General features: G+C 41.1%; 1 protein-coding gene and 1 pseudogene across 2 annotated transcripts; one reads left to right on the forward strand and one right to left on the reverse strand.

Moving 5' to 3' along the window:
• The first annotated feature begins 6,627 nt into the window (after positions 1-6,627).
• LOC122086675 lies at positions 6,628-9,482 on the forward strand. 2 transcript variants are annotated; one of them, XM_042655654.1, is made up of 3 exons: positions 6,628-8,797; positions 8,967-9,020; positions 9,104-9,482. In XM_042655654.1, exon 1 carries the CDS (start codon positions 7,270-7,272, stop codon positions 8,773-8,775), a length of 1,506 nt encoding a protein of 501 aa, XP_042511588.1. In that variant the 5' UTR covers positions 6,628-7,269; the 3' UTR covers positions 8,776-8,797; positions 8,967-9,020; positions 9,104-9,482. The 2 variants fall into 2 exon arrangements, with proteins under 2 accessions (XP_042511588.1, XP_042511589.1); XM_042655655.1 differs by having other exon boundaries at positions 9,114-9,482.
• Positions 9,320-11,778, reverse strand: LOC122086674 (annotated as a pseudogene).
• Between the last annotated feature and the right edge of the window lie 182 nt (positions 11,779-11,960).

Below are 11,960 nucleotides of genomic sequence, written 5' to 3' on the forward strand. Positions count from 1 at the left end.
GTCTGACCCGTCGATTGGGCCCGAGGGTCCTGCTAAGACCGGCGGGTAGGGTGGCCCGCCGATCGGCCCACCAGTTGGGCCCAAGGGCCCTGCCCTCTCAGGCGGGTGCCCACAGGCGGGCCAGATGGCCCACCGATCTGGCCCACCGGTCTTGGCGAAAAACCTGTTGTTTCTTCCCAACTTTCCTCAACCTTTGGGGATTCAAATGGGGCTTTTCCAAACCCATTCTTCACACATTCAAGGTCTTATAGGATGGTTCTAACCTAGATCTAGGTTAGATTTAAGGAATGGGAAGCCATCTTACCTTCTTTCCTCAAGAACTCTTTCAAAACCCAAAAATCACTTCAAATCAACAATGCTTCTCCAACCTTGTAAATACTTCTTCAAATCCTTCAAAATCAACACATAGATCATCTATTAAACCTTAGATTCATCATCTCAAGGGGGATTTACATGATCTCAAGAAACCCTACCCAAATCAAGGGTTTTACTTGGGTATGGTGAAAGTTTAAGGAACCCAACCTTTGCTCACCTCTAAACGTAGATCTAGTGTTGGAGATCACTCTTCCGGTGTCATAATGGGAAGATCAAGTCTCGGTGCCGCTGAAATCCATCTCTTCTTCCTCTTCCCTCTCTTCTCTTCTTCTTTCCTTTCTTTACTCTCTCCTCTTTACTCTTCTCACCAACGTCCGAATGTCATAAATGAGAAAAGAAAAAGAAAAACATAAATGCTATATATACTTCTTAAATAACTAAGTATTCACATGGGTGGGTCACTCAGGTGGGTGGATGCGCCCACCTGTGTCCGCCCATCTGAGGGCCAAAACCTGGCCAACAAGTGGGATTTTGACAGAATTCGGCCCTCGGCACGAATCTCACTCTTGGCATAAGATATAATATACGTATGCGCTTTAAAATACGGCTACATACCTGCTTTATCCGTACATGACCTTGTGATAGGTTCATGTACACGGCTTGGGTACACCCGTCTCTTCTGGCACTGGGTCGGACTTATCGGATCAGCCGGTGTTTAAAGTCACCCTTGCCATCATAGTCCATAAGGAACCCGCTTTAATTCTCTCCGGTTCGGGTCCTGCATGGTTAAACCGGATCAACCGTGTAATCAGACCGGGTTTAAGAAGTAAGGTATTACACATAGCCTCATCAAATACATATACCAAGAATGCAAGGTCGCCTTTTATTTGGTTTTGAAAGGGGGGGGGGAAGGGTGGTACAGAATAGACACGATTGCGATTTAGGAAGTAATTATTCATGATCATATGGGGTGACTTTCTATAATCATGCATTCTTTTCCCCCAAGATTGCATAACCCATTAACCACTTTTGTCACCAAAATACAGTTCCTAAATTTCTCTCCACTTTATCCTCTTTATCTCCCCCCCCCCCTCTTATATTACCATATTTTTTCTTGACTTCAAGATTTGAACCCATAATCATCCTAGGTCTGTTTTCAAGAAGTAAAAAAGTTGGAGCAACAATTTAATTCCACATTGCTCGTGAGTAGGGTAAAAGTCCTTGAAGAGAGGTATCTCTTCTCTTGTGTATAGGGTGCGTGTGACCATGCGGGGATTCTTTTTCACATATATGGTTCAGTGTGATGTGGTCGTGGGCTTAGGCCTGGGCCTGACTGTCACACCCATTCTTGGAGTCACCTTTAAGGGGCATATTACCTCCACAAATAGAGGGTGGGTTGGCAAACCCATTCAATATATTTTTTGTCAAACTTTTTCAAGTATTATTGGATTTTCTTTTATTCTTTGTGTGTTGCTGGATTACATCCTAAAGTTCATGTACGAGGAGCTTTAGCAATTTTCTATCAAGAAAGTTTAGCACTCTAATTTAAGGTTTCTTGGTTTGAGCTTATTAGAAGTATTGGATCACAGATGCCACCAATGTTGGCTACTACTTTAAACCTACTTTACTAAACAAATGTAAAGCAAACACTTATATAGGATCCAAATAAAATAGCTAACTTAAGCATTGCTTTAGAACCAACCAAGATTTATGAATTATGATGAGACGAAGGGCCCATTTGATAACGTTTCCCAAAATGCGTTTCTACCGTTTTTGTGTCAATAAACGACAGAAACGGAACAAAAGGCGTTTGACAAACCTGTTCCGTTTCTACTTATTTTAGAAACATAAATAAAAATTTATATTGATTAATGGTTAAGGAAGCAGAAATGACGGAACAAGTTCCACTTGTTTCATCGTTTCTTGAAACAGAAATAAGTGAACAATAACTTGTTCTGTCGTTTCTTGAAATAGAAATAAGTGAACAATTTTAACCCCAAACCCCGGCTTTTCCCTTCGACAGTAGACCCCATTGTCTCTGTTCTAAACACAACCGAGAACCTCATCCGGCCACAATCATCCAAACTAGCATCCAACCACACCTGGGTGGTACAACCCATGACTCGATTCGAAGGTACACCGCGATTCATCAAACGGAGGAGGAAGCTTGCAGACGGCTGGTTCTGTGGTTCCCAACGAAGCCTCAGCCACAACAGAGCAGGGGAAAGAAGAGCTAGGGTTCTAGGTATGGGTGTTGGTATTGGATTTCAGAGGAGACGACGACGAGGTCGATGATGCACTATCCTCTACATGACCATAAGTCCTCGAAGGATACGATTTAGGATTCGGTAATCAGGTGAAGCAGGCCGAAGAAGCTCTCATCGCCAAGGTTGTAGAATCCATTACCACTTACTAAGTAGAGAGATGGGAAAAAAAAAAGAAGAATGAATAAAAAATAGGGAAGAAATAAAAGTGGTGGTTAAAAAGTATATGCAACTGTTCGTTTCTGTTCTTTAATCAAAGAGTGAAGGGGAAACGGTTACAAAAGAAAGAAAGAAGAAGGAAAACATGTTAAGCCCTCCGTCTCCGACTCCGTTCCTGATTTATATGCACGGTGGCTGGTGAGTCTTCATCCAAGCGTGTTGAGCCCCTTGCCCATTCTTCTTCTCCATCTTGTCCAGTCCCCAGGCGATTACAGAGGCGGCTAGCCCCTTGTGTGATTGAGAGAGAAAAAGTTGGAGCAATGAGAATCATGGTTTCGGAAAAACAGAGAGATTTGAAGCTAAAAACATGAGAAACAGAGACAGAGAAACGATTCCAGAAACAGGGTTTATCAAACACCTAAATTTCCGTTTCTATTCCCAAATACGAAAATTTATGTTTTTACCTTTTCTTGACAAAAAAAAAAGGAAAAAACGTTATCAAACGGCCCGAAATGAGTAAACAAAGCCAAAACATTATACACATCTAGCATATATAGGAGACATGTGCATGCATGACTTCCTCTCCACCTCCCCCAGTAGAGGACACCTGAAGCCTAAATCAAACAAGACTTCTTCTCCACCTCCCCCATTTGGTATTGCTGGAGACCTGAAAATTATTATGAACCCAACAACTCCCCCATCTTGTCCACCGTCATCCATTAAATAATTATAAATTATTCATTATTTCCTTCCCCATTGCTTTTTCTCCCCTTTTTTTTTTCTTTAGACAAATGGTTCATAACATATATATGGGTGAATTGCCTCACTATTACTATTTTAAGAGAGGGTAGGGGTAGGTTACACTAGCAACCTTCCCTAGATTGATGATGATATAGTAATTTTGATTATTAATTAATTATTTAAAGAATTTTTAAATTCGTCATTTGTCAAATTCTATACTTAAAATTCAATCCTTATACCTTTGTCTATTGAGGTATTCATATTTATGGAAATTCTCTTTTTCTCTTAGGTATAGGCATTAGTGATGAACCATGTTAGATTCTTTATGTTGTATGATTGTTTATTTGATTTCTTTCTCATAGGTGCACGAAATCATCCTCAACATATGGCACTTTAAACAACTAAATGACTCCAACACAAAAATCCACCATTTAGAAAACATATTTTTCTTGGATGGACTGATAAATTAATACAAGGTGAAGGAAAGACTCACTTAAAAGAACCATGAAACATCTAGTGGGGTTGTCAAAAATTGGCCTACATCGGTAGGTCTGACCTGAACCAATCAATTGAAACTTGAGATTGGTCCGATTGATTACTAAACATGTCCGATTATCGCCATTGAAGGACCATATATATATATATATAACTTGATTGGCCAATTAATCTATTTAAAGTCCAATTACCTTAAGCTTGATTATGAACCAATAATCAACTTACCGAATATCACACCCCAAAAAGAATTTTTTTATTTATTTTATTCAAGACCTTAAATTAGTGGCCATTGATTGAATACGATGATTGACACCCCTAGGCATAGTTTTGAAAATTGGATTCAATCTATGGGAATTGCAAAAATCAAATTAATATTAGCTGAAACCGATTTAATACCAATCTATCGTTAAAGTATGGTAAAATGATCTAAAAAATTAGAGAAATTATCCGGTACCACCCCTAAAATTGAAAATAACTTGGAGTGACCCCCAAAAATAAAAATAATGTTTAGTAGACCCCTCACTTTCTCAAAATTATATCTAAAAAACCCATTCCGTTAGGTTTAAGACATTAAGTGATGATGTCATTAGTCATTTTTTTGCTAAATGGCCAATCTACCCTTATGGGTATGTTAAGTTACTATAATGACCTTCAATTACAATCTGCTCCGACTACGGCTGCTATGCTCCGACTACCTCTGCTCCGTATACCTGCAAAGAAGAAAGGAAGAGGAAGAGAAAGAGGAAGAAGAAAGCAGCTCATGACTATTTATTGTCTATTTTTTCTTAATTTCCTGGAATCTTGATACCCTTTATAATTTATCATTTGTTTTAGATGTGAATACCCTTTCTTCCCCCGATAACTATTGATCTCGGCCCTAATTTTCTTTTTTGTCTGCATGCTCTCTCATTGTCGATTATGTATCTATGTGATTGGGGGTATAGGAATGCCAAACTCCTTATGTTTTTTCTCGAGGCTCTGAGTCTTCTTCCTAATTATCTTATATCTTTTGTGAAGCCCTAAAGACATGACAAACACTTCATTGATCTCCTCTCACCCTCCGACATTAGGATTCGAAATCCCACCGCTTGATTTCACTCTGGGTGACGACTTTGTCCCTTCATGGACATCACTCTGTATAGTATCTTTTTTATGGTTCCATCTCCGATCATCTCTAGCGAAGCCCTAAAGACACGATAATGGGGAATTAATTTCAAATAGATGATGGTATCTATTATTTGTGCTTCACTGATATAACTCTCACTCTTGGACGATAGGGTTTCAAAACCACACCGCCTGAGTTTGCTCTGCGTCACACCTTTGTCCCTTATGAGAAATCATTGATTGCAGCCAACGAGGTAAATTTCTTTCTATCTTTTTAATGGGTTAATTTAATGCAAAGAATAAAGAGCGGTACAACTATACAAGTTCCTATCTTTGTGTTTATGATATTGTTGTATTACCTGTGATGATGGGCTTGGAATACCTCTTTTCTACGCTGCCATTTGAATGCAGACAAGGAAACTACTGAAAGAGAACTGATAGATATAAGCGGGAATTTGCGTGAATTGGTTGATTTCTTCTTCCTCTTCACAGTAACTCTGTCATTCACACTTTTTAATGGACATGTTACCTGGAGTTGTAGTAGGCACTGTAGAGATTCATTTGCCGCTTATGGGGATTCAACAGTGATGAATTGAGGTAATTAACTTCAATGATTTTCTTCCTTTCAGAAGGAGAAAGATGGGGTTTTCCTCTGCCGGGGTTGTGGATGAAATTTGGTGTGGAGCCACCCACCGCAGTTTCTATCTGCTGTTGTTAGAGTTATAATCTCCCAGCTAGGGTCGTAGCTGAATTGACGGTGATAATATGTAAGGGTTTGTAAAGGTAAAAATTAGCTCTTTTTAGAGTTTTAAGTATAAGGGTAAAAATATCATTTCTCACTTTTAGTTAATGGTGTTATAAATTAGGGGTGCGGTGGATATTATTTTCATTTTTAGGGGTCACTCCAAGTTATTTTTAATTTTAGGGGTGGTACTAGATAATTTCCAAAAAAAATTAATTTCTCTTAAACAAGAAGGATAAATCCAGCCAATCCCAACCAACATCGATTCAATCCATGTTGTTATTATTGAGATCGATCCCTCATTTTAAAACCTTACAGGTGACCCCGAGGGATGAAAAATAACCAAACTTGAAACCAATACTCACAAAGTCGTATCCATTTCCAATCCCAATTGAGCCACATTTTTTTTTTTTTAAAGAGAAAAAGATAGGTGATATTAGGGTTTGAGTCTTTTAAAAAAAAATCTACCAAAAAAAATTCTTTAAAAAAAAAAGGATATTAGGGTTTGAGTGTTGGTAAGGTCCACCATTATGTGAGAAATATGACCCTCACCAATCCGAGAGGGGCAACACAGGCTACGAAGTCCCCTTATTTCTTATCAAAATAAAAAGTCCTCTTATTTGGTTGACGCCTCTTTTTGACTTCTCTTATTGGAGCTCTGCGTTACCGTTAATTAACGGTGACGGTTTTTCTTAACGGCGGTACTATCCGGTGCAGGTGGACTTCCAAAGGGGAATGACAAATGAAACGGTTTACCAAACAGATTCCGTTATCGTTTTCTCGCTCTCATAGGCTATCGCCTTCCCTCACTCTCCTTCTTTTGACGGAACGATATCTGTGAAGAGGGATGAGGGTTGCATACGAAGGCCCACGCTCTTGTTTCCATGGATTCGCCTATCGCAAAAGGTAATCTTCCAAGATCCCCTCGATTATTATCTGGGTTCTCTTTTAGGGTTAGGGTTATTGGGTTTCTAGTGATGATCTCTCCTTCAACTGCTCAGATTTCTTCATGGATTTGATCGTTTTGATAACCTATTTTCCTCCTGTTTTCGGAGGATTTCGGGAATTTCTAGAGTTAGGGTTACGAATCAATTTTCGTTTTTCAGTCTGTAATTTCATCTCCTCTTAAAGGCTTTCTGATGGGGCTCTTTCTCTACGGGATGGAGATCGAAAATATTCGAATTTGTAAAGGATAATTTGCCTCATTTTATGGTTCTAGGGTTTTTGTTTTCTGACCCAGCGGTTCTGAATCTTATGCCATTGTTTTATATTTCAATGTTCATGTGTGGGGATTTTGTTAGTTGATTGATGAGTCTAGGGTTTTCTTTGGTGGGTTTCTGTTGGATTGATTTACGAAGATCTTTATGAGGTGCTTCTGTTGACTTTGGTGGTATTTCAAAAATTCCACCCCCACCAGCAAGAAATACCCTAAAAAGGGGATCAGGGAAAATGGGGGAAGCTCTTCTCACTACTCTATCCATGGAGAACCATCACCCATCCACCCTTTTATCCATGGATTCAAGTGCCAACTCGCATGATGAATTGGATAGAGAGATTAATAGGCAGATAATACTTTCCCGACCACCCGATATCAATCTGCCATTGTCAGCTGAACGTAGCCCACCTCCCCAGCCATGGAACCCTGACCCTTGTGATATCCTAGATGTTGGGCTTGGGTCTCAGATCTATGAGACAGAAACCCTTCTCAGTCTTCCCAAGATGGGCAGGAAATGTGCCAAGCGGGTAGACAGCATCTGGGGTGCCTGGTTTTTCTTTAGCTTCTACTTCAAGCCAGTTTTGAATGAGAAGTCCAAGGTTAAGATCACACGGGACAGTAATGGGGTTTCTGGTTTCGATAAATCGGATCTCCATCTCGATGTATTCCTGGTTCAGCATGATATGGAGAACATGTACATGTGGGTTTTCAGGGAAAGGCCTGAGAATGCATTGGGTAAGATGCAACTTAGGAGTTACATGAATGGGCACTCCCGCCAAGGGGAGCGCCCTTTTCCATTCAGTGCGGATAAAGGTTTTGTTCGATCTCACAGAATGCAGAGGAAGCATTACAGGGGCCTTTCTAATCCACAGTGTGTGCATGGTATTGAGGTCGTTCGGTCACCTAATCTCTTGGGTCTTGATGAGGAAGAGAGGAAAAGGTGGATGGAACTTACTGGGCGGGATGTGAACTTCACCATCCCGCCTGAAGCCAGTGACTTTGGTGCATGGAGGAACCTTCCAAACACAGAGTTTGAGCTTGAGAGGCCTCCTCCTATAAAAAGTAACCCACAACCCCATTCAAAGAGATTGCTCAATGGGTCTGGCCTGAATTTGTCGACCCAACCTTCAAACCATGTGAATGGTGATGGGATGGACCTTTCACCTGTTTCTGGCAAACGTAGAAAGGACTTCTTCCCACATGGGAATGACGATGATTGTTGTTTGCCTATGAATTCACATTCTGAACGAGTTTCGGATATGGAGGTTCACCCTATCGAGCCACTGTGGTTGAATGAATTCAGTGGTGTAATGAGGAACATATATGGACCCGTCACTGCTGCAAAAACCATTTATGAGGATGCTGAAGGGTACTTGATCATTGTTAGCGTGCCTTTTGCAGATCTTCAGAGGGTGAAAGTTTCTTGGAGGAATAGTCTTACTCATGGGATTGTAAAGATATCTTGTGTGAGTACAGCCCGCATGCCATTCATTAAGAGGCATGATAGAACATTCAAGCTCACAGACCCATCCCCTGAGCACTGTCCTCCAGGGGAATTCATAAGGGAAATCCCACTTGCAACCCGAATTCCAGAAGATGCCAAGCTAGAAGCATACTATGATGAGACAGGGACAGTGCTGGAGATTATGGTTCCAAAACACCGTGTGGGTCCAGAAGAACATGAGGTCCGTGTGTGCCTTCGCCCACACCTTGGAACCAATGAGCTGCTATTGACTTGAAAGAGGCATTGATATGAAAAATGTAAGGGTGGTTGCTATGCTCAGTGTTTCATTGTTCACTAACTCTGTATCATAAAAATGAAATATATGAAATGGAAAAAAAAAAAAAAAAATGCATCCTTACTGTGCATATTGCAGTTGCTTTTTGGTGGCCACTAATTGTTCTGGTTTGTTCTTATGCATCTGGTTAGCTTCTGACTGGGGGTTGCTCCTGAGCTGCAAACTTTATATCCCCAAAATTAATGGTAAGGATTCTACCACCTTGAAATTTTGTCTTTAAACTCTAGAATCAAATGGATGTCCTATACTATTTTCTTTCTTTATCGAGTTTTTTGCAGACATTGGGTGTATGGTTGACTGAAAGATATTCTATCACTCTTGACTCTCTACTTACCCTGATGGAGAACATTGAATATGCATTAATTGGCACATTTCATGGAGTTATCTTATTGTAGTTCTTTGATCCTGAGTATAAGTAAGATTTGTTCTTGGTAGGTTTGTTATCCTTATGGTGTCTGTATCTGTGAAGGCAATTTTTACCGTATGGAGTATGGATGTATATGTCAAAGTATTTACTTGCTGTTGGAACTGGGTATATTTCTCAACTTGTTCGGCAGCAGATTCTAGTCTATTAACTGTTTATCTTTCTAGGGATGTAAATGGACTGAATTTTAATTTGGATATAGATGTTTTTGAATTTTGCGATATCCGAATTGATGTCTCATTGACATCCAACTCTTTTCAAAAATAAAATTTAAGATTAAAATACACTCTTCCTATTGAATAGATATGGCTAGATCAGCTAGCCTGACACTACTCACAATCTCTTTCTGATCAATTTCTTGTTACCTGTCGATTTTATCAACCCTATACACATTAGAATTGATGCTAGACTTGGTGGTTTTGGCAATAGAACAGACCTAAGACCAAATTGTGCATTAAAGAGTTGAAATTTGTTTTTGTCCAATGGGCATAACATTCTGAAATCTGAATTTTCTCTATTTTCTTGCTTCACAATCTAATCTGAAGATGCATACCAGACCCAGATCAAATAACTTAATGACAATCTCCAATACAATCTGCTTAAGCATTAGGCGAATCCTGAGAGTGATTGATAGACGGTGAAACATGCTAAAGGATGTGCTGCAAAGTTCCATCTTGGAACACATGGACTGACGAAGCCAGAGGGAGATCGTAAACATTGCTTACAGACTTGGAGCTTGTTGGTAGAGAAGAGCCTGAAAGTGTACCTATCACTGCCCATATCAGTGCCTGCGGCCTTGTACATCTTGGTGATGATGGGATTGCAGATGCTCTCCAGCTCCATCATCTTGTAATCGGACTCATCGGCCTCCGCAAGCTGGTTGCTGTCGAGCCACTCTATAGTCTGCTGGATGGCATCCCATCTTCTTCTTGTCTGCTGCTGCCAGCTTAGATCCTATCTTCTCGTCCCTAACCGTATTCTTCATGTTGTACCCATAGTTCTCCAATGCGTTTTTTGCCTCCACCTCTTCTTCTTGTGCTCCTCATCCTGACTTCTACTTCTCAGCATCCTTCACCATTTTCTCTATCTCCTCCTTAGACAATCTACCCTTGTCATTGGTGATGGTGATCTTGTTCTTCCTCTCAGTCATCGTGTCCTTGACGAAGACCTTCAATATACCATTGGCATTCATTTCGAAGCCAACTCTGATCTGCGGGATACCCTTAGGAGCAGGAGGGAAGCCAGAGAGCTCAAACTTGCCTAGCAGGTTGTTATACCTGGTCATTATCCTCACCCTCATATACCTGGATCAGCACTCTAGGTCGTCTGAGTAAGTAGAGAAAACCTGCTCTCTGGGTAGAGAAAACCTGCTCTCTGGTTGGGAACGCAGGTGTTCCTGGGGATCAACAGAGTTATGACACAACCAGCTGTCTCTAGACCCAGGGAAAGAGGACAAACATCCAGAGGCAATACCAACGGCAGCTTCTCGTCCTCGCCAACGAACGCAGCAAAACCTGCAGCGCCATAAGCCACAGCTTCATCAGGGTCGATGTTTTTGCAGAGTTCCTTCCCTTGGAAAAAATCCTGCAAAAGCTGCTGGACCTTGGGAATCTGAGTAGATCCACCAACAAGGACAACTTCATGGACACTGCCCTTGTCCATCTTCGAATCCCTCAAACACCTCTCCACATGCTACAGAGTTCCTAAAGAGATCCATGTTTAGCCCCTCAAATCTGGTTCGGGTAATGGTACAGTAGAAATCAACACCCTCGTACAAGGAATCAATCTCAATAGTGGTTTGAGCAGTGGAAGAGAGAATTCTCTTTGCCCTCTCACAAGATGTTCTCAGCCTCGTGAGAGCTCTGGGATTTCCAGTGAAGTCCTTATTGTACTTCTGCTTGAACTTTTGGACGAAGTGGTTCACCATTCGAGTATCAAAGTCCTCTCCTCCAAGGTGAGTATCTCCAGCTGTGACCTCAACTTCGAAAAGATTTCCTCTTCGATGGTAAGGAGAGAAACATCAAAGGTGCCACCACCAAGATCAAAGACGAGGACATTCCTTTCACCAACACTACTTCCCATCTTGTCAACACCATAAGCAATGGCTGCTGCCGTGGGCTCATTGATGATACGGATGACATTAAGTCCCGCAATGACCCCGGGATCTTTCGTGGCCTGACGCTGAGAGTCATTGAAGTAGGCAGGAACTGTGACAACCGCATTCTTCACAGTGGAACCAAGGTAGGCCTCAGCAATTTCACGCATCTTCATTAAGACCATGGAAGAAATTTCCTCTGCTGCGAGTTGCTTTTCCTCACCCTTGTATGTCACCGCCTATCATCATTGCCAGCAATGACCTTGAAGGGCCATAGTTTTATGTCATTCTGCACCGGGGAGTTGCTAAATCTCCTATCAATCAAACATTTTGCATCTAGTTTGACTGAGGAGTCGCATCAACTTTATGCAATAGAACACTACACTGCACCACATGCTAGCACGTGGGCCAATGGGAGAGCACAAAGGAGTATATTCAGTGCAAAGATAGTATGGTCTTTTGTATCCGCTGTCCGTAAACATGTAATTGCATCACTAGGTAATGTTCTGTCTTTCTTATGTTTATGGGACAATTTCTATAACTCTCCTGCTATTCTCCATTATTTACAGAAGAAAAGGGGGAAAAAGGGAAACCCCACCCAAAAAA

The sequence above is a fragment of the Macadamia integrifolia genome, chromosome 8 (genome assembly GCF_013358625.1).
Source record: "Macadamia integrifolia cultivar HAES 741 chromosome 8, SCU_Mint_v3, whole genome shotgun sequence".
In the NCBI taxonomy this organism is placed as follows: domain Eukaryota; kingdom Viridiplantae; phylum Streptophyta; class Magnoliopsida; order Proteales; family Proteaceae; genus Macadamia; species Macadamia integrifolia.